General features: G+C 46.5%; 1 protein-coding gene across 50 annotated transcripts in view; it reads right to left on the bottom strand.

Moving 5' to 3' along the window:
- Positions 1 to 427: 427 nt before the first annotated feature.
- MAP4K4 (mitogen-activated protein kinase kinase kinase kinase 4) overlaps positions 428 to 25,949 on the bottom strand; it is a 173,249-nt gene continuing 147,727 nt past the window's right edge. For 11 of the 50 annotated variants that reach the window (XM_060116740.1, XM_060116726.1, XM_060116733.1 and 8 more), the window contains 15 exons: positions 24,896 to 25,002; positions 23,428 to 23,579; positions 21,958 to 22,055; positions 19,961 to 20,136; positions 19,454 to 19,574; positions 18,253 to 18,444; positions 16,067 to 16,184; positions 15,582 to 15,752; positions 11,463 to 11,606; positions 8,492 to 8,626; positions 6,064 to 6,164; positions 4,243 to 4,416; positions 3,544 to 3,703; positions 2,613 to 2,752; positions 428 to 1,035 (listed from right to left, as the gene is read on the bottom strand). In XM_060116740.1, the coding sequence (XP_059972723.1) occupies positions 952 to 1,035; positions 2,613 to 2,752; positions 3,544 to 3,703; positions 4,243 to 4,416; positions 6,064 to 6,164; positions 8,492 to 8,626; positions 11,463 to 11,606; positions 15,582 to 15,752; positions 16,067 to 16,184; positions 18,253 to 18,444; positions 19,454 to 19,574; positions 19,961 to 20,136; positions 21,958 to 22,055; positions 23,428 to 23,579; positions 24,896 to 25,002 (2,073 nt within the window). In that variant the 3' untranslated portion in view covers positions 428 to 951. The remainder of the gene's footprint in view (positions 1,036 to 2,612; positions 2,753 to 3,543; positions 3,704 to 4,242; positions 4,417 to 6,063; positions 6,165 to 8,491; positions 8,627 to 11,462; positions 11,607 to 15,581; positions 15,753 to 16,066; positions 16,185 to 18,252; positions 18,445 to 19,453; positions 19,575 to 19,960; positions 20,137 to 21,957; positions 22,056 to 23,427; positions 23,580 to 24,895; positions 25,003 to 25,949) is intronic. The other 39 variants (XM_060116765.1, XM_060116749.1, XM_060116762.1 and 36 more) reach the window with 7 other exon arrangements.

Genomic DNA, 25,949 nt, shown 5'->3' on the forward strand with positions numbered 1-25,949 from the left:
TAAATTAAACATTAATGTTTTCCTCCAAAAACATATAAACGAAACCACCTCTTAATGCATTAAAAACAATGAGGTAGGCGAAAACATAAACACGTGGCTGAAAAACAATGTTTTTCCCTCCGCCAGTGCAGACCGTGGTGAAGCTGCTGTTGCGCTTCTAGGTTTAAACAAAACTTAAACCTTTGACCCAGGCAGTGCTAATACTGTCACACCACGAGGTTCAGGCCAGGACACAAATGCACACCTTTTCCGTTTTTTCTTTTTTTGAAGAATTATCTGCACATGAGTTAGGCAAAACCTGGTACACAGAAAATGACTGAGTTCTTGGCCAAAAAAAAAAAAGGATTCCCAAGAAACCAAATGCCAAATGGGTCCCTAACCCACCCACCCCACCTCCCAAGCCCCACCCACAAAAAAGTTATCCTAGTAACTGTGTCTTTCACATTTTATAAATATTAACTTCTTAAACCTGCACCTTCTTCTTTGTCCACATATGGTCACATTACAAAAAAGAAATGTCAATTAAATACATTGTTAATGTTACTATATTAAATCTGCTCTTGGCTTCAGGGACCTGCTCGTCCGAGCACACTTTACACCCGCTGTGCCCACTTCTAACCACCCGCCGGCGTGTCTGTTCTCCACCTGCAGACACCCCGGGACAGAGTCACAGACGAGGAATTCTGGAGCTGGAGGGAAGGTGTTTGCATTCTGCCTGATGCTTGATTCCAACACCGATAGCACCTGATGGTAGAGTCTCAACAGCACCAGCTGCATTGCAGCCTTTATTTCGAACAGGACAAGAAGAGAGTGGGGATGAACTGGTAAGAGCGGGCAGGAGGGGAGAGGAGACCCCCGCCTACGCGGCCTGGGCGGCTCCAAGCTCCAGTTGCCAGGAATTCCAGGTTCTCATCTCGATGACTCCGGGGCCGGCATCCCCGCCCGCCACTCCTACCAGCTCAGAAGAGAGGTCCTGCCCAGCGTCATGAAGTACACCTGGCTGCTGCCCCCGGACCGGACCGAGGCGAAGAACACCTGTAGAAGGAGAGGGGAGGAGAGGAGAGGGGTCAGCAGGACCCTGGTCCCACAACCCCAGGGGCCCCTCCCAAAGGAAATCTGGGGTGATGTCCATTTGTCTGTGAAGGAGCCAGTTTTCATCTTGACCAGGAAGGCTCCTTAGCCAACGGATGACTCCTTGTACGTTGTGCCCTATTGTGAGAACGCAGAGGAACAAAGGCGGTGTTCCCGAAACGGGATCATTTGTGTTCACCTCCACGGCTAATGCCTTCTGAAAGATGAATGGGGTTTTGGCAAACTCAATGCGCAGTGGGGAGGCTCCTCAGCTACCTCGTTTTTCTCTTTTAGAAAATGAAGCTGAGATGTATTAGTTATTTCATATGACTCTACAGTCAAAGTAACGTAATTTAGTTTTGTGCCTTTTACTAATAAAACCCGATGGATGTGACATCATGAATGATAAAAATATTTAAATGCCTGAGGTTCAAAGAATATCACAGTTATGGCTCCACTGAACATACTTAGGAAAGTGTAAGCCAAAAAGCTGGCAGGATCCTGGGTTAGGTCTGAGGTTGTATGGATTTTCAAGGTAAAAGATTTAGGAGGTATTATGTAGGGGAAAAAAGGCCAAGTGCACCGGCAAATGGGCTAGAGGAGTGCAGGAGGAAGTGGGCTGGTGGTGATGCAGCTCTTGAGTAGGAGAGCACGTGGCTGGGCAGGAGGCCCAGCTGACAAGGAGAAGTGACAGCTTTCTTCGTCTGAGAAGTCAACCTGAGGTCTGCTTGCTAGGAGGTTTAATATATTTTAACGTGAAGCAAAAGGGGGAAATGTTTCTAAGGCTGCACTGGGCTGCCCCAGGTGGTCAGACATATTTTTATCCAAGTGACAGAAGACAGGGAAATTTGGGCTTAGAAAAGGCCCGAGGGGTCAACACCCTTGGCCAGTGTCTGTTCCACTCCAAGGCTGATGTGGGGAGGGAGGGAGTCAATCCCAGAGAAGACAAGGATGTGGCCAGTTTCAGAAAGCAAAGGTTTTAACTGGGGCTTTGATGCCCCGGGGTCTCACCTGCAGGAAGTATGCCTACTTCTGCATAAAATGATTTCCCCTCTTAGGCATTTATGTCACACAATGAAGTTATTTCACTACTCAAAAGGTAGACCAACAAGTGGTGTATTTCTGGTACGTATCAGGGGAGAGGAAGTTTTACCCTGTTATTTAAATTTGCATGAGGGTTCCTTCTAAACACAAAAGAATTCCATCCATCTAAACTGTTAGCTTTAACCTTCTCTATCCCTAAACCAAACGTGGCCTAGGCAGGCCACCGAATGGGGAAAAAAACCCCGTAAGACAAAAAACAAAAACCCAACATAGGATGATTTCTGCAGATAAACATCTCTACCCCCTCAACAAAAACAAAATAAAATATATCATGACCTCCATGAACAGGCCTAAAAAGTCACTACTGAAAAGTTCCTTGATAAAGTTATTTCAGAATCTATCAAAACCCCAAGGAAAGGCTTCACCAAACTTCATGGAAAATAAACCATTGCTAAAAGATAGTAGCAACTAAAAAGAATCTCTGAGGAAACCGTTACCTTGTCATTGCGTTCACATAAGAATTTCAGTCTTTGAGCCCTTTTGTGCATAAACACACCATCCAAGTGGCCGGTCTCCACAGACCGGATCTCTATGGCCTTTTCTCCCCAGCCCATCGTCTGATTGGATCGAATATACGCTTTTTGAGAGGAGAAAACACGTATCGTTAAAGGTAAGGAAACAGCCGTGGAAAGAAACTGCTCAGGTCTCTCTCTCTCTCTCTCTCACTCACTCACACTCACACACACACACACACACCCCACCCCTCTAAACAGCTAGAATTTGGGGGTTTTGTTTGCAAGTCACTCTGCATGTGCACCCTCATGGTCCATCCTGGGAGGCAGTATTTGAATCAACAGTTGAGGCAGTCACGCCGGAGCAGCACCTGCCCACCCGCCACGCCATAGCTTAGCTCGTATTTTCATCACACTAGTGACCAGGGAGGCAGCGAGAAGGAAAGCCAAGTGGACAGAACCAGTGACGTAACTGCAATTAAACCAAAACAGTTTGGGGATATAAACTTGGAGCCGTGAGGGTGCCAGAGATCAGCCTTCGCTGCTGAACGCACAGGGACGGTCAGGAGGCTGAGTGTCGACTGCGGCTGGGCCGCGGAATGGCAGGAGTGATCACTTACCCTTCTGTCTCCCCTCACGTCCCACACATAAGTCCACAACTACACCTGCCCCTACTGCCCCTGGCTGTCTTAAAGATTAAATGAAGGACTGTGAACGACAGAGGTTTAAAAAACAGTGACTTGGATTTTGTCCTAACAGAAGACTATTACGTGTGTCACACGGTCTACAATCTAACTTTCCACCATCTACTGCCAGCCACTCTGTTAAGTGGCCAAAGGGTCTGAAGAACACGTAAAATCAGTACGCAAACTGCACGCCTCTTTAGGAAGGGCCTTTTCCTGTCAGGGACGCGCACCTACAGACGTTGGCATCTCTCCCCACTGCAGAACCACATCCTTGGTAATCCTTCCATATGTGTTCACATAGACCCCTTCGTCTTCATAGCACACCAGAAGCTCCATTCCATCCGTGTTGGGGAGGATGATGATTGCGTGGGGTTTGATGCTGCACTGGATCTAGAGAAGAGGAACAAAGTACAGGCGAGCATGTTTGTGGCTACTTCCATCCCTGCAAAAGGGCTCAATAAGAATGTCTTGGGGAACGAATGCACTGGTTCAGATTCCTGGTGATAAACACAACACTGGATAACACTGTGGAAAACCCATGTGATATACATATATATCTGAAAGTCCACCTTTGATAGGTCCTATAATCTACTAGTTCACGTTTTCGGAGCCCCTGGAACATATTTGGATTGGGGGCTCCATTTAATAAATTATGTTCCTCTAACCAGTCCCGACCCACGGAGGTTCTGACCTGCCAGCAGCTGCCCAACCCTCCCGTGTTAGTGAAAGCAGGGCGAGGAGGTTTTCAGGAGGGCTTCAGAGCCAGGAGAGTGGGTCTCCACTTGGCTCGGAGCAGAGTGCTACTGAACAGGGGCGCCATTTAAATACTCACCCCCACAGCACAGGGAAAGCAAGGGATCCCTGCTTGTGTTAGTTCACTAAGCAGAGTAAAGAAAAAAGTCAAAATAAAATGAAGCCAGTCAACCAACCATAGAGTGTGGGTTCTTTCTTACGTGTGTTGGTAGATAAATGTCATAGACTGATCCTGAATCCACATCAACAGCATGGAATCCAGCACAGGATCCATAGATCACTTTCAACCTCTGGCCTTCCTCAACAGTGAGATCCACCAGTAATGGCTTATGCACCAAATCTCCAAATGACTACAAAGAAGCAACGGACAGAGCAGCTGTGAGACGAAGCAGAACTTATTTCTGATGGTTCAAACTGGAGAAGCCAGACCCAGGCACACCGTTACTCAATTACTGAACCACCCTGGCAAAAACCGTAAGCAAAACTACTCTGTACAGTAAGTCTTCAAGTTATTTTGCTCTTATCTGTCAGTCAGCACCAGCTACTCCAACGAAGACAATGGAGACAGAGCGGCTGCACGATCCACGTGAGGAGAGTTTTTATCAGTGTGATCATCACAGTCTCTGCTGAGCTACGCAAACCTCCACTTTAATGTTCCAGCTAGAGTGATAAAGCTAACGAGAGGCTACCATGTACCGTAACAGCCTGGTGGCCTCGGTTTGTCATTAACGTCAACACCTATAGCTCATAAGGCAGATTTGAATAAGGTATTTATTTATAAAAGCAACTAGTACAGTTGCTGGTACCTGGTACGTGAAGGTAATTAAGACCAGATCTCAGAAGATAATTGTAACTATACAATCAACAGCTTTTAGTCAATTAATATGTGGTTTTATTTTTTAAAGCAAATATGATAACCTCATTTATACTGCTTTACTGGGGAATCAAGGAATAAGCAATCTAAATATGTCAATTTTCCAAATAATGGAAGCCTACCCTTGATAAAATATGTCAAAACTATTTAAAAACTTAAGTAAATAGAATCTTTTTGGATACAAAATTCTTAACTTCTTGCCCTGCACTAAAACACCCCCGGGGGACAAAGCTTAAGGTTTTTTGTCTAATAGCAGAAATGATGCTATTAAGTGATTTATAATATCTAATGTTATAGTAATATCATTTTCGATTAAGAATTTTATAAATTTGTATCTAGTGCAAACTCTAGAAGTATAAAAAAGAAATATTAAAAATATCCACAAGGGCTTCCCTGGTGGCGCAGTGGTTTAGAGTCCGCCTGCCGATGCGGGGGGCGTGGGTTCGTGCCCCGGTCCGGGGGGATCCCACGTGCCGCGGGGCGGCTGGGCCCGTGAGCCATGGCCGCTGGGCCTGCGCGTCCGGAGCCTGTGCTCCGCGACGGGAGAGGCCACAGCAGTGAGAGGCCCGCGTACCGCAAAAAAAAAAAAAAATCCACAAAAATAACTGCTAATATTTTTCTACGGTATTTTTCTTTGAACAAAAATGGTATATTATACATATTTTAATACTTGTTCTATTTAATGTGTAATAATGCATTCCTTGTGTCATCAAGAGTTTCTGTAACTTCATTTTTAATTAGTCCTCTACTGAACAGATATACCTTAAAGCTGCCTATTGCTGGATACCTGTCAAAAACATAAACATCTACATCTTTATACACGTCCATGACTTTAGGTGGAAGGTGAAGGTCTGCTTCTTAAATGGAGGTGGTGTCAGTCTGTCCTTTCAATCCAGGTGTCTGCCCAACATTCCGCTCCTCTCTCACACTCTGAGGACTTAGAAAGCCGATAGCTCGGCTTGTTCCATTAGAAATGGCCTCTCGCATGATAAAGTTACACCAATATCAGCACATGCTTTTAAACGATCAGTTGTAACCATTCGGGGTTTTTAGACGTATTCCCTGGCTCTCGGCCACAGTGTGCACGGCTGATGCTACCTTTAAGTGCACTTGATGTTGTTACCTTAAAGGCCATAAATTTGTGATATGGCTTGGGTGCCCACGCGTAGACTTCCACAGAACTCTTCAAAGCAATGACCAGAAACTTGATTCTTTCATATTTTACTGCAACAACAAATAAGAGGAGCACAGGTCAGCATCAATGTGGAACTCTGACTTCTTTCAGCCGTCCTCTGCCAACTCTCTAAATAGGCCTGCTGCTGAGCCACCCAAACCAACAAGAGAAAAATGCTGAAAATGTAGTTTTCAAGCCTCGTGGTTCACTTTTCCGATTCTTTAATGTACAATTCAGGCTGCTCCCATCGTCCTCCATGTTGTGTTGGACTCAACTCCATACCCTGGTTGCCATCAATGAGCACTTTCGCTGACGTCCCTAACCTTCTTAGGCTGTAAGTACTTAATCAGCAAGGACAATGTCAGCCTTTCCACCCTACCACCTCGAGGGCTCAGTACTAGTTCAGAAGGATAACGATGGGATTTATCAGACAAGAGGGTCCCAAATCCCAGCAAGAGGTCAAACCTTCCATGTGGCCTTTCCTGAGTCCTGCGTGGGGCTTACAGATGGAGGAACACAGGACTCTATGACAAAATACTCATCAACTGAGTTTGAATTCTATCTGTTTCTGTGTACAAGATCAAGTATCATTTCAAACCACTTCCTGAGCTATAAAGACAGTAGTAATTACTAGGATTTTAGCTAAAGGTGTGTGCCAAAGGTAAAGAAAATCTCTCTCTAACTTTATATATATATATATATATATATATAGGCCTCCTTTACACAGCCGTTTCAGTCCTCTTCACAGCAGCAACTCTGCTTAGAGCAGACACCCGGAGGGGCCCTGGCCACACCTGACTTAATGGCTGGTGCAGACTCCCGGTGCTTTCATGGGCTCTCTAAACCACAGCACTCCGCCTTTGACCATGAGACATGGCTTGTTGACTTGATAACTCTCCTTGTTATTTCATGTAGTGTCACTATGCAAGTGAATCACATGACTATTAAGATACAAAGGATTATAAGAGGCTGTCGAAACCAGTGCTGATGGGATAGAATTTTCTGTGATGGAAAGGTTTCATGTCCACCCTGTTGATATGACTAGTGGCTGTCAAGCCACTAGTTACATGGGGCTATTGGGCACCTGGAATGTACTAATGTCACTGAAGAAAGAAATGTTAAAGTTTATTTCATGAGAATTAATTTACATATAAATTTAAATACCCACCCCCCCACCCCGCCTTCTGAGCCCAGCTCAGTTTAACACATCTGCCTCTCACTCTCCTGTAGGGTCATCTATTCAGGGACATTTCAGCTGTTATGAGCCATTTCATTACATTTAGCCTTAGACGATTTCAGTTACATATCAACAAATAAAAACAGTACACAAAAACACAACACAGAAAATTCTAATCCCGAAATCTACACCGAGGTGACAGAACCCTGCAGGATCACTCAGAATCAGTCCACTATCAGGGTGGCAGGCGCACTCATTAGTAACCAATGAGCTGAGGGCCGTGGACAGGTCACATAAACAAGACGGCAACGCCAAGGACTGTAATACCCCTGGGAGCAGAGGCACTGACTGCAGTATGTAGTTTCATAAACACAGAAGAAAACACACAAGCAGAAATCAACATTCAATACACCCCTTATGTTACTCAGTCTGAAGTATACAGTCTCTGTATACTTAAGCCTTATACCATTTGCTAACCTTCTCAACCTCCCATTTCAAATTCAATTAGAACACATCATCTTGCTCATAAAACTGTAACTGGGCTAAGCTCCATTATTTCCCCTTTATTTCCAACATTAGTACCTATATTTTGATTTTTTTCCCCAACACTAAAAAACTTATTTTGGTTTTGTTCTTGTGAGATCTTATTTCACGAGAAGCATGGCAGGCATGCTGAGGAGGAAAGAACAAAACAGCTGCCATGAAACACTGACTGGCCAGCAAGATTCATTTCTTAGTGATGAGCAGAGTAGCTCTGTACAGCGCATTTAATTCAAACCGACAGGCCTCAGCTACTTGGGCAAACTCTCAAACGTTCGATCAGTGACTGCCAAGGACCCAGAGTCCTCCAAGCGAGGACAAGCCTACAGTGCAAAGGAGGAGTCCAAGTGTCTCTCCTCTGGCAACGCTTCCTTCTTCTCTGCAAGATGTGAGCCACATCTTACAGAGAGAGTGTGGACTGTCCAAGGAAAGGGTGAGAAGAGGCTCACGACGGAGGGCAGGGACAGCCAGAGTTAAGATTAACGGCAGGCCTGCAGGCCTCAGGATTAGAAGGTGCCTCAGAAACATCCTGATACAGAAATGAGTTACCAGTCTTAGAGACAAGTTCATTACTGAAAGCTTCAAAACCACATGGATTTTAAATGGAAGATTAATTAAACCCTGGAAAAACAAAACCCTTCCGCCCGGCGTGGAACTTACCCACTTTATAGTGTACACATCCTTCCAGATCCCCCACGGTTGTCCAACCCTGCTTCTTCTCCACTTCCGGATCATTGTGAAGTATTTTATTTCTTAACCAGGACAAATAGTAGACACGTAACTTATCCTTTTTGCCTAGCCAAACAAACATAAGTACTTTACATGCATATTCAAAAGGAGATATCATCAACAACAACAACAACACTAACCAAAAGGAACTGCAATAAACAATAAATATCATCCCCCTAGGGAACCATTTTGTATCAGTTTCACTAGCAACTCAATTCAAGCTATTATGTCATCTGATTCTCGAAACCCCCTAGTGTAACTATTATGTCTCATTTGAGAGCACAAAAGGGTTTCATAGATCACCCAACCTGGGGACATGAATCCAGCAAAAGGTAAGCCATAAACTGGAGATGGGCACAGCTTACAGAGCTAACGGAAGACTCACACCCAGAACACATAAAGAACTCCTATAAATCGATTAGAAGAGAGATAACCTAGCAGAAGTATTGAGCAAGCACCTAGAACAGACAAAAGATGTTACCGCGTAGACGCACGCATAAAAAGGTACTTGCTCTCAACAGTCTGAAAAGGATACAGACTGCGTAAGCCCGCCCACCTATGACATTCTGGAAAAGGCAATATCGAGACAGTAAGAAAGGACCAGCTGTTGCCAGGGGCTTTGAGGGAGGGAGGAGTAGGTGGAACACCAGAGGGTTTTTAGGGCAGGGAAACTAGTCTGCATGATGCTGTAACGGTGGATAAAATTACGCGTGGGTCGAACCCAGAGCGCACACACACACACAGAGAACACTAATGCAAACTGTGGACTTCAGCTAACCTGTTAGCTAAAGTATTAACATTGGTTCATCCGCTGTAACAAATGTACCACATTAATGTGAGAGAATACGGGAAACTGGAGAGGGCCAATATGGGGACTGTCTATACTTCCTGTTCAATTTCTGAGTAAACGTAAAACTGCCCTAGGAAAAGAGCCAGACACAAAAGAGTATCTAGCATGTTTGAAGGTGTTCAAAGTCAGGACAGGGCTTCCCTCTGGGGAGGAGAGGCAGTGCAGGGGAGCCACCGGGGAGCTGGGATGGCTCCCCTCGTCCCCAGGGTGGGGGGCTACGTGCATGGGTTCTAACTGTGACTCTTCACGGAGCTGTACACCATTTATACGTCTGTGCACTTTCTGTGTCATGTCTTATACTTCAACACAATCTTCTTTTTTGAATGTGGGAAAATACTCAATATATTAAGTGAAACAAAGACGATATCGTTTTATGTACAGTGTTTTATTCCCACACTATGAGATATATTTACAGAAACGAGGGGGAAATACAATAAAATGTTAACAAGAGGTATCTCTGAGATGGGGGTTACATTTTATTTTATTCTTCCTAAGTTTTTTTCTGTTTTCGAAGTTGCCTACAACTGACATGTATTAATTACTTTTATGATTTTGAAAACCACTGAGAGATATAAAGAGGAAAAGAATACAGAAAAGTAGACCAAAATAAAAATTTTTTTAAATTAAAAAAAAATAAAATAAAAGTAGACCAGAAAAATGCTATCAGTTTATTACTGACCCCATGAATCATCTTGCTCACTGGATCACAAAATGAAGTTTAAACCAGTTTTTAGCTGATTTATTTTTCCTACAATTCTAAAACTTATTTTCCATCACTTTTTAAAGCTCAAGCTTTAAACGGTTGTTTTCTCATTTAAGTATGAGATGGATGGTGAAATTTTTGCATTTCAATGAACATCTTTACTTAAACCAAAAGTCTATTTGAAAACTAAAATAACTGCCAGAAATTTGTTACATATAAATAAATATAACAAGTTTGGGTTAGCAGATAATTAAATCAAAATCACTGCTGGTTATCAGAGGACAAGTCTTACACTTCTACGTACTCTTTGAGCCCAGCAAAACCACAAATTATTAGGAGATTATGATCTAGGCAACATGGATTCATATGCCCGATGGTTAAGTGAGCTGCAAAGATACTAGTGAAAAATGTTTACATGAGAGGAAAAAAGGAATAAATGGAAAGACTAACAACAGAAAATAGTAAACAAACTATAGTACGTCTATGCGAAGAAACATCCTGTAGCCGTGCAGAATGGGTACCATGAAGGAACGTTCAGGGAGAGGAGAGAGTAGCCTACAAGGTTTGGACAAACAAGAAAGGACGGGATACAGTTAAACTTCAGGGCAGTGGTTACCAAGGGCAAGTAGACGCCAAATGTATGCACAGCAGTGTATTGTAACATCTGTTAAAAACTACCTCGTCAGTTATATGGGTGTCATATTATATTCTCTCAATGTTTGAAATGTTGCATAACTATTTTTATGGAGATTTTTCCCCCTACGTGTGTATTCTGAGTGTGTGTATGCTTAAAAGACTGGAAATTAAAAACTGAAGTTAACAGATGTTATCTTCGGATGATTTTATTATTTATTTCTCCCATTTGCTTTTCTGCAGTAGTTTCTTACTTTCTACAATGAACACATATAATTTATACTAAGAAAAATGCTCTTTCTAAAAAAACACTTATAGTAAGTGTTGACTGACATTAAAAAGAAAACCATGATACTTTTACCATCAATGGCAAAGAACAGTTCCTTGTGCATGAAAGAGCCCTGTGGGAGGGAGTGGACATAAACCCACATTCTGAACGGGACAGGCCGCAGAAGGCGGTGGCAGGGTGGCAGGCAGGGTGAAGTAGGAAGCGCAGGTTCCTGTGCTCCCCGGGACCTCTCAGCAGAGCCCCAGGCAAATGTGTACACGTGGGTCCCCTCTGAATACATTTTCCTACCACGTTACTGTAAAATCACGTTACAGTTCTAGGTCTTTTAGCTATTACTTCAGAAAAGGAACTCACTCGAGTTCTGGGCCAGCGAGTACCACGTTTTTAAACAGTGCTGGGGCCCTGCTTTCCCCGAACACACGCTTACCAGATATTGTCACCAAGACATTCAAGCCTTCCAGGACATCCATCTGTTGAAATCGTCTTCTGTTGATCAGAGGATACACCTTCCCTTGGCCACTTCTGTCCAGCAGCATCAGGCCACTCTCTGTACCCACCAACAAGTTCACTCCTATTTCAAGGACGCAGAAAGCCCACAGTTTTACACTGTGCTTGACAAACAGCCTTGTATGGAGCGGATAGCAAAGCCTATCTGGAAGAGTGGTTTTCTCAAGCCACCCACAAACAAGAGAGCTTAAAGTACCCAAACTGCAACAAATCACCACAGAAGAGAGAGGATGAAATACTCACTTACATGTAAAAAAGGATCTATGGTGGTGGTGGTGGTCGGGGGCGGTGGCGAGCCCATCTCATCCCCCTGATTACCTTCACCACCCTCCAGTTTCCGGTTCTTCCTCAGTTGCCCCAGGATGTCCCAGCCCACCGTCTCCTGGGTACCACAGACTCTCCATCTCATCCGTCACATCAGACACCCGAACAAACCTTCGTCTGATGTCACGATCCCCGCCTGCTTCCTTCACCTGTCTTTTCACGGGAAAACTTCTAGACTGAGCCATACACAGCCCCCTTAGTCCTTAACAGTTTGTGACTGCTCCGGCGTCTACCGCAAACAGCCCTAACCTTCCTGCAACACTCATCGGGCCATACTGTGCCCTCAGAAACGGCTCACTCTCTCCGAGAGGGTACAAAAGCATCCATCCAGCATTCAGAACTCTCTGCCCCTCAAGCCGACTTTATCATTCACTTATTTTCCCAATTACACTGATTTCCTTGGTCTGTGAACTTGGTTGCCTAAACTAACTTGGTAACTTGTAGCACAGAGCACCTTGTACTCCTAGGGGATTGGGCACATCTATGTTTGCACTGAGTCCCTAAACTAGATAATAAACTCGCTGAGTGAAGGAACGAAGTATGTGTGCTTTTACAAAGTAATCGCTCCGTCAGTATTTTCAGGCAGATGGAATGACGGGAGAACAGCATGTATTTCTTGAACCATGTCGTCCTTATTTATTCCACACACACACACACTTTTCCAGAAAATTTCAAAAGAACAATTGTGAAGGCAACAGGAAAACCCCCTCCCCGCCCCCACTCAGCTCCATGCCTATTTGGTACTGAGTGGGGGAACCCTAGCACCAGGAGGACAGCATCTACCCAAGGAAACCTTGTGAGGAAACCAGAAACACCTTTTGGGTCCTGGGGGACAGCAGGGAGCCTGGCATTTACACATGTACTCACATCACCGCTACTTTAGCAACTAACAGAGTGCCAGGCATGCATGGATGTGGTTATCAATACGCTGAAGCGCTGTATGCTGCAAGCTAAACTGCTGTCCAACTTTAGCTGACAGCCAAGGAGTTTTCATTCCGAAGGTCCCAGTTCATACAATATTTCAACATTTTCCTGGTCGACCTTCCATGTTGAGAAGCTAAAAAAAATCTACGTCAACTACCCAAATGTGTAATAACTACACCAAATACGACGAGCACTGTGAAATCTATTATTTGTGGTTTCCAAAAACAAACACCATTCAATTTACAGCAAGAAAGAATAAAGATTCAAAAGAGCTGAAAAAAGTCTTCATATACACAAAAATTGTAGCTATTTTAGCACTCACCATATTTTCCAATTCTCCAGTATATATTTCCAAGAACTGTGTCATTTTGTAAAATACTGAGCGCTAGCAGTCAAAAGAATACAGACAGTCACTGGAAAATAGCAACCTTGGAAATTATGGGCCTATGAAAAAAAACTGTGGCATGCTGCACCAATTTTTTTTATAAATGTACTTTTTTTAACCTTACAATTGTTAGTTATAATTAAACTTTATAATGCTAATTGTTCAAAGGTAAGCAGGGCTAGGAATTGCAATTGTATCCGCAGGAATCTGGTGCAGGGTGATGGAAGAAATGGCTAAGAGCTCTATAACATGTGACTTAAAATTTCCTTTCAATTCTACGATGAATTACACTGTAGTCAAAGCAGCAAAGTAAGTGCACACAATTCTTCATGATCGTAAGAATGGAAACTGTCACATCCAAAAGATGTGTTAAAATGGTTCTGGCTGTAAATAAGGAGAAATTGCCTTACTAAAAAATTAAATAAATATGCAGTAATTTACAAAACGAAAGTCAGTTCGGTAAGATAAAGGATGCTCACTGCAAGCGTTTTCTAGGAAGGTACATAAAAAACTAACCTAACGCGGGTCAGCAAAACACAAATGTGTCCATTTCACCATTTCAAGAGCACCGCAGCCTCCTCTGAACCTCCTCCTCTTGTCAGGCTACAGCTCTCATAGTACATGCTTTAACTTTTCTGGGTCTACGTCTTTGAGAGACTTATTTTTTATTTTATTATTTTGCGGTACGCAGGCCTCTCTCTGTTGTGGCCTGTCCCGTTTCGGAGCACAGGCTCCGGACGCGCAGGCTCAGCAGCCATGGCTCACGGGCCCAGCCACTCCGCGGCATGTGGGATCCTCCCAGACCGGGGCACGAACCCGCGTCCCCTGCATCGGCAGGCGGACTCTCAACCACTGTACCACCAGGGAAGCCCGAGACTTATTTTTCAGTTCACTTAAAAGGTAACTCATGACAGCTATCCCAGGCAGTTTAAGGAAATCCACCAGTGATGTGACCCAGACACGGGGCAACTCAAACACACTCGGATATAGAAGTCACCTATTTTAAGTCACCTCCCTCTCTCTTAACATGATGAAACAGAGAGTTCTACTGCATTTTAAAAGACACAGGCTTGAGAGAGTCACCTTTTTTCTCAGAGGTAGTGAAGAAGTTAATTAGGAGAAAGAAGGATTTTAGTTTTTAAAAAAAAATCAGATAATGGCACACAGAATGGGGCCCAGCACGTTGCAGGACATTAGAGGACTATAAATTAAGTGTGACACTGCTACCAAGGGCAAACATCCCAGGCACAAATTTCTTCGCCAATTTGGAAAGAACTAACATATTTAACATTATTTCTACGCTGAACATAATGTAATCATTTTGATGATATAAACACCCCCAAGAAGGCCTTTGATATGAAGAAAACTGTGCCTGAAATGGGCAGAGACGGCTCTTCCACAGCCCTCGGGGGAGCGGGGGGAGGGGCTCACGGAAGGGGCAAGGGGAGCCAGGACAGACCAAGGCCCAGAGGGCGGGTGAGGAGGACAGTCTATCAAGTCACGGGCCCTTCCGGGACGACAGAAGGGAGGACCATCTCGAGGTTCCTCAGGGGAACCCCGAGGCCCTCGTGGCTGCTTCCATCGCCCTGGGCCAGGCGAGGGGCTGGGAGTGAGAAGAGCTGATGGGGTCACAGGGGAAAGGCAGAGCCGTCATGGACACACCAGGAGAGCCTGCGAGAGGATGTGCCCTGTCCTCACGTGTTTACACAGCAACGTCCAAGGAGTGGGAAACGTTTCTGAATACAGTGGCAGGGCTCCTCCCTGTTTCCAAACAGCCCACGGCAGGATTCAGGGAGTATTAACAGGTGTGGCGCTGGAAGGCGCGGTCAAGGCAAGAGCAGGCGCACCTGCGGGGCTGGGGCTGGGGGAGGTGGTGGACGGGGGCGACGGCCAGGAGGCGGCAGAGCCGTGTGCGCCGCAAACTCCGAGAACCCCTCTCGCGGTGTCCACACAAGCCTGCGCGGTAAGGCAGCTCACGGCCCCTCCCGCAGACTCCCGGCCCAGGCAGACTGCTTCGAAGAGCTCCACTCAGATGTTAGGCCCACGTCACAAAGAGCAAGGGAAAAATGATAAACTGAAACATTTAAAGGAAATCAAATTCGACCAATTTCTTCATTCTCCCTATAAATATGGGCCAAATCAAATGTCTTTTTCATTTTTTCCCTTTTCTTCTTTATATGAAGAAACGGAGATGAGTCAGTCTTTGCAACACCTGACGGCTAAAACAAGGGCAGGCCTGTGTGTGTCCCTGTAGGATTCCTGAGGGACAGGGTGCGGGGACGGACGTCAAGAGTCTTCCATCTCACCCGCCAACGACGCCTCCAAAAACACCTGCACTATCTAGAAACGACCGGTCCACCCTTGAGACTAAAAGCGAAAGCATCAGAGTCACAGTGGGATACCTACCCCACAAGGCAGCGCACAGAATCTCGGAGTTAAACCTCTTCTTGTATTTGCGAATCTCTGGGGTGTCGCTCTGTGGCCTAGTGTTGGTGGGATTCACATTGACCACTGAGCCCTTCCGGGTAGGATCTTGCCTTATGGCCTCCGATCTCATTCCATCACAGGAAAATCCCACTGAAACACAGGACACTGGAATTATTTTGCGTCTCCACGAGCACTGGGCCTGCTCCCTTCCCCGCTACGCCTCAAGCAGATATTCATGTCACAACCAACTCTTTGCCTAGGGAGAGAAATTCGTAAGGAAAGTACATGGAAAAAGGAAACTGACTCTGCAGCTCATTGCAAATAAGGCAGTGCAAGCAGGCTGGGCATCTGGTCCGAGGTCTGCGCCTGCCAGCCACCAGCATGTGTGCCCAAGCCACCAGAAAGAGTGGCGCATAGTGCCCAAGCCCGCTCGTCAGCTGCTCTCTTGTTGCTGCTTTACTTACCCACAGAAGTCACTGTTGTCCCACTAGATGGAGAAATCTGTAGTAATCTGGGGTCTATAAAAGGTGTAAAGGAGGAGGAAGATTTGTGTTTCTGGAGTGTGCTACTAGCGGACTGAGTCTGCAATGTAAATTCAATCGTATTAATACAATGACAGTAAAGGAACAAACAGAACACTTCAATCCACCTCTACAATGCATTGCTTCCCAATACAAAAGCCCTATCCCCCCGCTTCCTCCCCCAAAATGCTCCAGAGGTGCTTCTGCATGTGTACCCCGCACCCCCCAGTACAGGCTGTTTAACCGGGAGCCAAAGAGAGCTACCCCTCTTTTCAGAAGTATCGCTCCTCTAAGACGGAACACGCAAGCTACCAGCAAAATCTATACTTCACGCTCCTCCGGTTTTTAATAAATAATTATAATGAAAACTCCTAAAGGAAGTTTGAAATGTCTTGATCTCAATTCATCAATTTTTGAATTTACTCTCCTGCCCCCCAAAAAGTCCAATGAATCTATGTTGGAATACTGGCAAATCTTAATTTTATACCGTTTCTTTTAAAGTGAGCCTCTTGCCAGAAAGCTACAGAAGCTTTGGCCACCATCATTTTAGGTGCACCATCATTAAATCCATATCAAATAGGGGCTCATTAGTGAAAGGTGCAAATACAGAGTAAGGCATATCCTTTTGCTCTTTTAGGAATAGGCGTGTTTTGGTTAATAATGTAACTTAAGACAGAAAAAAAAAAACGGCACAAAGAAAGTGAAACAACTTGTTAAGTGGAAATGTAATGACGATTAAAAACAAAACAAACAGAAAAATAAACTTGCCAGTTTAGTGAGTTAAGGGTTATTGTAAACACTACACATTAGAGCAAAATGGAGCCAGGTGTAAATATAAGAAGGGATGTAAGTGTAGGTGGGATATATAAAAGGAGGAAAAAAACCATGTCTGACCACGTGCTTTTGTCCTGGACCGTTTCACTCCCCTGGGCAGCTGAAGTCACAAGTCCTGCAGCCCATCCCCTCCTCAGCTCTCCCCTCCCACCTGACACAGCTGCCTGCTGGCAGGTTTCCTGCCCAGGCCCACGATCTGGGGCCCATCCACCCGATGGCGGCCAATCTGATGCCGAGCCTGCCTTGGCAGTCAACTTGCCCCTGGCTCCTCAAGGGGAGAGGATTATTCTGACTCTTTCTAACGAGAGAACCAAAATAGGAGCAGGTGGGCAGGCCGGCAGTTCAGTGCTTACATTGATTGACAAGATTGGCTGAAGCTACGTGCCACTTGCAACCTCCTTCAACTGTTAGACAAAGGCATTTAAACCAAACCTCCCAAGAAAACAATCACTTGCTTAACTAAGGACAGGGTGCCCATGGTGGACTGTCCCTGCACTTGGGGCATAACCCTGTTCCAAACGGCAAGAATCACCCAACCGGCACCCAGACTGAGAGCACATAGCCACGCCTTCAAACAAGCACACAGGATTTCCCGTTCAAAATTTGAAATTAAAAGCACGCTCAGTTCTTTGCCCTTCTTGTTTAACATCCTAATTTTCTAGGTTTCCCCCAAAAGCAATTTGGCCTCTTAAACTCTGAGTGATTGTAAATTTCAAGGAGAGGAATCCTTCAACAAGGTTGGCAAAAATAAATAAGAGTAACCAACCAACAACGCCCACCCTCCTCCCCCCGAAACAAGCAAACAAAAAAGATCCAGCCCTTTTGGAAGGAGGTCCCTGTACAGAGCAACACATTTATCCTGATAAGGCCAAGTCTGCTTAACCAAATGTTTCTATATTTGATTTACTGGATAAAAAGAATGAAAAAGGCAGATTCCACAAATGACTACCAGAATTTCATGCCAAATACATAATGCATCTGAGAACACAGCAATCGTTTTAGACTTTTTTTTTTGAAAAATAAACTGAATGAGGAAAGCCATGCAACTACACTTATCTAGAGAAAAGTAAACAGTGAGCTGGCAAGTTTGGGGGGAAATCGCTCCAGGGTTAAGGGGTTTGTATGCAGATCTGAAACTTGTTACTGGGGGGGAATGGGGGGGTGGGAGAGAGGGGGGGTGACAGAAGAAGGGGGCGGGGAGGGGAGGTGAGGGTGTGGGAAGGGCTCTGCAAACTAGCTCCTAGGCAGTGCTGGTCTAACCCTGGGAGAGCAGCCAGCTGTGGTGTGAGACATACCTCATTAGTAGTGAGCTTGTCCTGGGGTGTCTGTGGGGACATGGTGGGTGTCGGCTGGCTGGAGGATGGGGAGGAGGAGGTGGAGGAAGTGGAGGAGGAATGGCTTTGCTGTAAGAGATCTGGCAAGAGGTGAATGCGACCGGCAAAGCCATTGCTCTCATGATGGCTGGCGCGCTTTTGGTCAATTGCACTCTGCAGAGAAAACAGGCACACTGGTCTCGCTCGCGCGCCGCTAACATTGCCGAAGACCCTACTGATACCTGACTGCTGGCGGTGCTGTGTGACTCTCAACTCTGTGACGTCATCAAGGGACGACTGGAGGAAATCAGCCTGAGCTGCTCACGCTTCCTCGCCAAATGCCTAGGCTGAGCCAACAGAATTCACAGCACCTCATCTGGTGACCGCAGAATCCAAACAGCGGGTGTTTAATCTGGTTTATCTGCCACAGGAGCTGCTGTTACCAAACCACTGGCTTTTCTCTTTCCTTTTTAAATCTGTCTAAAGCTCTAGAAAGTACCCGTCACTTCTTTGAATCCTGGTCTTGTCCGGACCAGGCCCTTCCCACTTTCCATACGAATGCACTGCCAGAGCATGAAACACACTCAGGGAAAAGTCCGAAGTGCTACACAGGTGCCCTGCTCCACTTAAATGAGAAGCACATCCCTTTCTTCCATCTGAGCTAAGAAATGAACAGACCGTTGTAAAACTTGGTAATCCAAAAGGAGCACACCTGGGTGGCACACCATTAATATTCAACGAGGGAGGAGCCTAACGCCCGGAGCACAGAAGAGAGGCCCCCCCTGCTCCAGCTCCCGGCCCCCGGGCAGCTCCTTCCTGCCTGCCTAGCCGGCTCCCGCTGCAGACCCCCAGCCTCGGAGCCCAGAGCTCCGCGCAGACCCCTGCTGCCTGGTTGCAGACCTGCCGCAGGCCGTGGCGTGCCCCCTGCGGCTTCTCTGCGCTCAGACGCAGACCGTGGGGTTCACGGGCTGCTGGGATGAGGGCTGCCGCGTGACATGCAGGCGAGCGGGGCGGGGGCCCTGCTGGCCGCCTCGGGGCATGCAGCACACGACGGACGCTACTCTCCGGGTCTCTTGTTAGGTGAGAACAGACGATGATGTAGAAACAGCATGAGTGAGTGAATGAGCAAGTGGGTTAATGACTACAGAAGCTAGCCTCCAACGAGGAGAGAGGACGCGGGTACCTGGCGGACGATCAGGGTGCCCTCCTTGGATGGGGTCATGGCTGGTTCACTCTCCACGTCGTCGTGGACGATCATGGTTTTCACGGACTCCGTTTCACCGTTGCTCAAGTTCAGAGATGACCTATTGAGACAAAATCCAGACGTGAAGGGCCATAACCCATGAGCCGAGGATATACCGTTTAGATTTTTCACCTTCTCAGAGTCCTAACATGAGATCGGGCTACAGGTACAAAGTTTCCTCAAGGAAAATGAACTGCCGTTTCCCTTTTTTCACAGCCTCAAATTAAGAAGAAGAAATGAAACACACGGAGTACTAGGAAAGGCCCTGACATGCACACACACCAACGAAGAGAAGGGGGAAAACAGAAAGGCCGTCTGCTGCTGACTGCACGACGGGGAAACGTTAACTGTTCACAGGATCAGAGGACAGGTTTTCAACAACTGGCCCCAAGTGGACAGAAGGCCCAGTGGGGACACTCATCCTCCCTAAAGCAGGGCGGGACTGACGCGGCTCTGGCGTCCTCCGGCCCCGAGGTGGGCTCCTCGGGGCCTTCCTGCTCCACGTCGTCGTCTTCCTCATCCGTCGTCCCGGACTCCTCGCTGGACGAGGAGTAGTCTGTCACCTTGTGCGGCGGCCGCACGTCTTCCGCCGCTCGCAGCTCTCTGGCCAGGGCCGTCAGGTCCTAGTGCAGGAGACAGAAAAGAGGGTCAGGCGGGAGAGCGACGGGGAAACAGCGCAGGGCCAAGCGCTTCGTTCTCACTATCCAACCAACAGCCATGCCAGCTTTGCCAAACTGCCTTGCAAGGTCTTTACCGGTATCATGGAGGGGAGCTCTCAAAGCTTTCGATAGAAAAGACGAGACCAAGAGAAGTCAAAAAATTAAAACAAAAGATAGAAAAGATTTTTTTAAAAGTCCAAGGTGCTGTACTCAGTTCAAACCTCACAGGCATTAAAAAAAACAAGAGCCAAGAGCATTCTTTTCCGGCTATAAAATTCTGGATCGACAGATGTGTGCAGACAGACCTTGGTAGTGTGTTATAAAGACGCCCGCCCCTGTGACAAAGTCTTCTTTTGAGGAGATTTTGCAGAAAGCAAGATTTTAGTTAAACAGGGGTGATTTAAAGTACTTATTTGGTGAGGTTTTTAACTCCAACTTTTATTTTTAAAAATGTCCGACTCGTAGAAAAGTGAGAGTGAAGTGAGCACAGGGTACAGCTCACATCTGGCTTAACCGAGGGTCAACAACTTGCCACGTGCGTGAACAAAGTTCCTGACGTGTGCCGTGAGAAAGCGCTGCAGTGTGTCTGGCCGTGGGAAGGCAGCTGGGCAGGCTACCCTGCCGCTGCCTCGAGCGCGCACGCTGGAGGGAGAAGCGGCCCAGGTTAAACGCTGCTGTTCACGAGGGCTTCAGTTCCCTCTCCTCTTCTATATGCAGACACCGTAAGACCCAATCAACTATCCAAATATAACTTCCGAGCTTGATTATTATCTCTAGTCTACATTTTCATACGGAAGTTCAATGTATGTATCTTTCCAGTTAAAATTTTTACTTAAAAAGCAATGATTTTTTGGAAGGCAGGCTATGTGGCCACTCTTCCTTTTCCTCTGGCGGTCTCTTCTTCTCACCAGTTAAGAACACGCTTCTTTCCTTTGAGCCTGAGCCTCTGAGACAAGTGAGCAAGGACTGGCCTCGAGTCCTCCTGCTCGCGACTTCACGAGAACAGCTGAGGCTTTTTGTTAAAGTGACTTTAAAGAGCCGTATTCAATAATAAGAATGAACACGTGCAGCAAATGTGGGGTGTTAAAAAACATGAAGCCAACATTCAGGGTTTTTAATTCTAGAAAAGAGCAAGTTGAGGAAGGAAGAGGCATGTAGGTCGAATACAGGCTAAAGTCAGAACGCTGCTCCGACGCTGAGCTGTTCAGACGGGGCTTACCACTTCGCCCTTCGGTCAGCGGGGTCCCATCGAGCCAGAGAAGCCACCGGTGAAGAGGAACACACAGCACAGGAAGCAGGGAGGAAAGAAGGGGGGAGGGGGGCACAGAAATCAATGCAAGCGGGAGACAAAACCCCAGCAGGCTCAAACCCCCAGTGCGCCCAGTGACGGGCAGCTACTGCGTCGAGGACTAAGGAGAAGAGAAACAGCCAGGCTGCCGCCCCACGTACCAAAGGGCAGAATTTAAACCATGGGAGAGTTTAAGAAGGTGGTGGAAAAACATCTCTTCCAAAAGCCAGTATTTTAGATGCCCACTCATCAAGAGCATGTAAAGGTTGATGCCAAGCAAAGAGATAGAAGCTTTTTCTTTCTTTCGTATTTTTTAAATGACTAAGGGTTGGGGCAGGGCAGCGGCACAAGTGGGCCAAGGTTTACAGCTTTCCTTATAACCCCTCAAACCTGTGAGACCCCACAGGGAGGCCTGCAGGCCGTGCAAGGAGAAGGCTTTAATAGAAAGATCTCACTCGAGTTTGAAATGAGTAAAATGGATTTTGTGCAATTCTTACAGCGGGCTTGAGAGGTCTAAAAACTTCCTTTTTATCTTCAGGCTTTTTTGCTGCATTTTCAAGGCGCTGAGATGGCGAGCCCTCAGATTTGGATGATGCTGTGAAGTTCAGAAACAAGAAAGGCCGAGTCACGTAAACATCTGAGTGTGGGCCACGAAGCCACCCAGCCCACCTGGCCCCTGTCCTCTCCCCTCATTAGCCTTGCTCACAGCGAGGTCTCCACGCGCTGGTCTGAACCCCGGGGTTTGTGACTCCTGCCCGAGAACCCTCGACTGTCACACTGCACTAACACGTGTTCACAACTCCTTGTTACATCAATAACGCAGTAGAGGGAATTTCCACTAATCTATTCTTATGAGTAGGTTAAGATAACCAATACTGATGACAATACTGATGGAGTTTAGACTCAGAAGAGTGGGTTCAAATCTCAGCTTGGATATTTAGCTCAACCATCACCTTCGATGAGTTACGTAAACTCACTAAACTGCAGTTACTTGAATCTGTAAAATGGAGACGATATATATCCATCTCCTGGGGTTACTGTAAGGATTAGATGAGACAATGCATGGACTCAGCATGCTCAGCATGTGTAAGCTCTCAAAACCTCACTCTTGGGCCTCCCTGGTGGCGCAAGTGGTTGAGAGTCCGCCTGCCGATGCAGGGGATACGGGTTCGTGCCCCGGTCTGGGAGGATCCCATATGCCGCGGAGTGGCTAGGCCCGTGAGCCATGGCCGCTGAGCCTGCGCATCCGGAGCCTGTGCTCCGCAACGGGGGAGGCCACAACAGTGAGAGGCCCGCATACCGCAAAAAAAAAAAAAAAAAAAAAAACCTCACTCTTTACTATTAAAATTATGACGACTATTATTGTCACTAGCAAACCTACACCGAAACACTGTTTTGTATTCATAATATGCAGCTGTGAAAAATCACAGGTCTTTTCCATGATTGAAAAGGATTTCCAAAATACAGTCAAGCCTTGAACAACACGGGCTGGAATTTCGAAGGACCACTCACGTGTGGATTTTTTTTTTTTTTTTTTTTTTTCAGTACACGGGCCTCTCACTGTTGTGGCCTCTCCCGTTGCGGAGCACAGGCTCCGGAGGCACAGGCTCAGCAGCCATGGCTCACGGGCCCAGCTGCTCCGCGGCATGTGGGATCCTCCCGGACCGGGGCACGAACCCGTGTCCCCTGCATCGGCAGGCGGACTCTCAACCACTGCGCCACCAGGGAAGCCCCGTGGATTTTTTTCAACAGTAAATAATTCCGTACTACAGGATCCACAGCTGGTTGGATCCGTGGGCGTGTAACCACGGATGCAGAGGAACCAGGGGTACAGAGGGTCGACTACAGATGAGGATTTTCAACTGGTGGGGGGTATCCCTAACCCCTGGGTGTTCAAGGGTCAACTGTACTGATTGGAGCCCAATACGGTGAACAGGCACAGGGAAAAGGAAAGGCAGGCATCCTACATCTCACTCTGAAGCGCTCCCCGGAGCCGCTCTGAGACCCAGGGTGGGAGCCGGGCTGGGATCCTGAGTTGCTGGACCCCGAGGAGCTGCCACTGCCAGGCCTGGGCACCAGCTTCTCCACTCTCTCCCATAGCAGCCTGGGCTCGATGCTGCTGTTGGAGAAGACGACAAGAACAGCTAATGCATTATCCCAAGACGCAGGGTCAAAGTATAAACATGTGCACCATATCATTCGAACGCAGGGATAACGAGAAAATCAGCCTACCAACAGCATTTAATGTGAAATTCACCAGAAGTTATAGTAGCATTATTCATTGGTTTTATCTCAGATATCTTAACAAACCCAAAATGCTAAAAGACACTCTACCGTTAACAGACAAATCTTCTCCGGGTGTGAGAGGAAACGCTACTGTTTGGTCTAGAAGTGTCACTAGTTCTAAAACCTCAGTTTCTTACTATGAGAAATTCCACTTACGTAATTACACACAAAGTTAAATTACACACAAATTCCCAGTACCGACCACCACCCCTCATGGCTCTCTTATGCAGTACGCTCGTTCTTTCGCGCTCTGGGCTGGAAATGTGACCGCACACGGGCCACGGTGTATCCCTGCCGTCGACACACCACAGCATGAGTTTTCTAGGTAAGAATTAACACACGGACTCGGGCACAGGAGAACCCCGCAGCCCACCCTGACCACTGAAGGCTCAGAAAGCTCTCTCTCTGAAGCTTCTGGGCTGTCACCCATTCCACTTCCTCATGTTATACCGAGACACCAAGTACAGAGGTTCAGTGATGATCAGAGTACAGAACACGCAAGAAGACCTTTCCTTCCTCTGAAACGGGGCTTTTGCTGGTCGACGAAACTGGGATGATGACAATATATTCTACAGCTGAGAATATGGTCGCCACCAGCCACATGAGGTTACGGAGCACCTGGAATGTGGCTAGTGCAGCGAAGGAAATTAAGTTCTACTTTTAGGTAATTTTAATTAACTTCAATTCAATTTTAAGTAGCCTCATGTGGCTAACAGCTCCCATATAAAACAGAACGGCTCCAGAACCTGAAAATACTTTGTGGTTAATTCACGAGTTTATCGCCCGTAGCCTGGGTGTGATTCCCGTACACTCCCAGGGCCCCCAGACACCCTTTGGAGAGCAAGCCCTCTCGGGTTACGATTCCCTTAGAATCCCCCCTTCCCTGCTGTTCCTTCCTGTTACTCTCACTGAGGCAGGTCGTTTTCACCTTAAAACTGCTGCAATACACAGTCGGATTTAATCTCTCTTTTCACCGCAGATCAATTTGATGTCATTCCTGTGAATGGGCTTCACGGCATTTTCTTTATAAACGGATCACCTCTTTGGCCCAGAACTTCCACGTTTATGAGCATTTTTATGCAAGCAGACGGTATAAGACTGCAGGACACTGTGTAGTGTATCTGTCCCTAAGCTTCGCTCTTCTCTTACCTGGTGGAGTTTCTCTGACCTGCTTGGCTATTTTGCTGCCCACTGCCCTGCAGCGGGGAATCCCGACGGGACAGGACGGGGGACCGGGACGTCGTTCTCACAGGAACCTTTGGGTACAAAATACAGCAATTAAATTACTGAAAACATGAGGAGGACAAGAAAAGACTACTCCCGACCAAACACGTCTCTAAGGCAGTCCTAGTTACCTCAGCCTTGCTATCACCGAACTACCCCCAACCCCTGATCCTTCTCTGCCCTCCAGTGATACAACAGAAGAGTAGTCCAAGCCGTCAAAGGCACTGGGACAACCTTCCTATGCTCCTAACCACATTTACATGATGTTGGCACTGAAGCTTGGTGGCAGGGCACGTACAAAGCATCTTACTGAGATAATGTGAGCATCAGGAAAACAAGCTCAAAGAAACCAAACAATGGCCTGCAAATGGGTCAGCAAGAAACAAAGAATGTAGGAAGCAAGAAAATACTCAGAGGAAGCAAGTTCCAAGTGGAGGAAAAATAAAATGTGCCTTTTTGTTTAATTTCAGCATTAAGTAATTACCAATCCAAAAATTTTTTAAACATGGAATTAAAAAAAACACCCAAAGAAAAACAAAAATCCCTCAATTAAAAAAAATCATTTTTTGAAACATTTATGTTAATTTTTTCCCTGATAATACCTTTTCTGAAAATTTTGATATTAATTAATGGTGCAAAGTAATTGATAGCTTTTGTATAAACTTAACACGACAGCTGCTACAACAAATTTTGATTCGGTCTGTTCTAGAAGCATACCCTTTATAGGTGTACTCTTTTTTTTTTTTTTTTTTTTTTTTTTTTTGCTGTACGCGGGCCTCTCACTGCTGTGGCCTCTCCCGTTGCGGAGCACAGGCTCCGGACACACAGGCTCCGCGGCCATGGCTCGCGGGCCCAGCCGCTCCGCGGCATGTGGGATCCTCCGGGATCGGGGCACGAACCCGTGTCCCCTGCATCGGCAGGCGGACTCTCAACCACTGCGCCACCAGGGAGGCCCTATAGGTGTACTCTTAAAATTATT

Source organism: Mesoplodon densirostris, chromosome 14 (genome assembly GCF_025265405.1).
Source record: "Mesoplodon densirostris isolate mMesDen1 chromosome 14, mMesDen1 primary haplotype, whole genome shotgun sequence".
Lineage (NCBI taxonomy): Eukaryota > Metazoa > Chordata > Mammalia > Artiodactyla > Ziphiidae > Mesoplodon > Mesoplodon densirostris.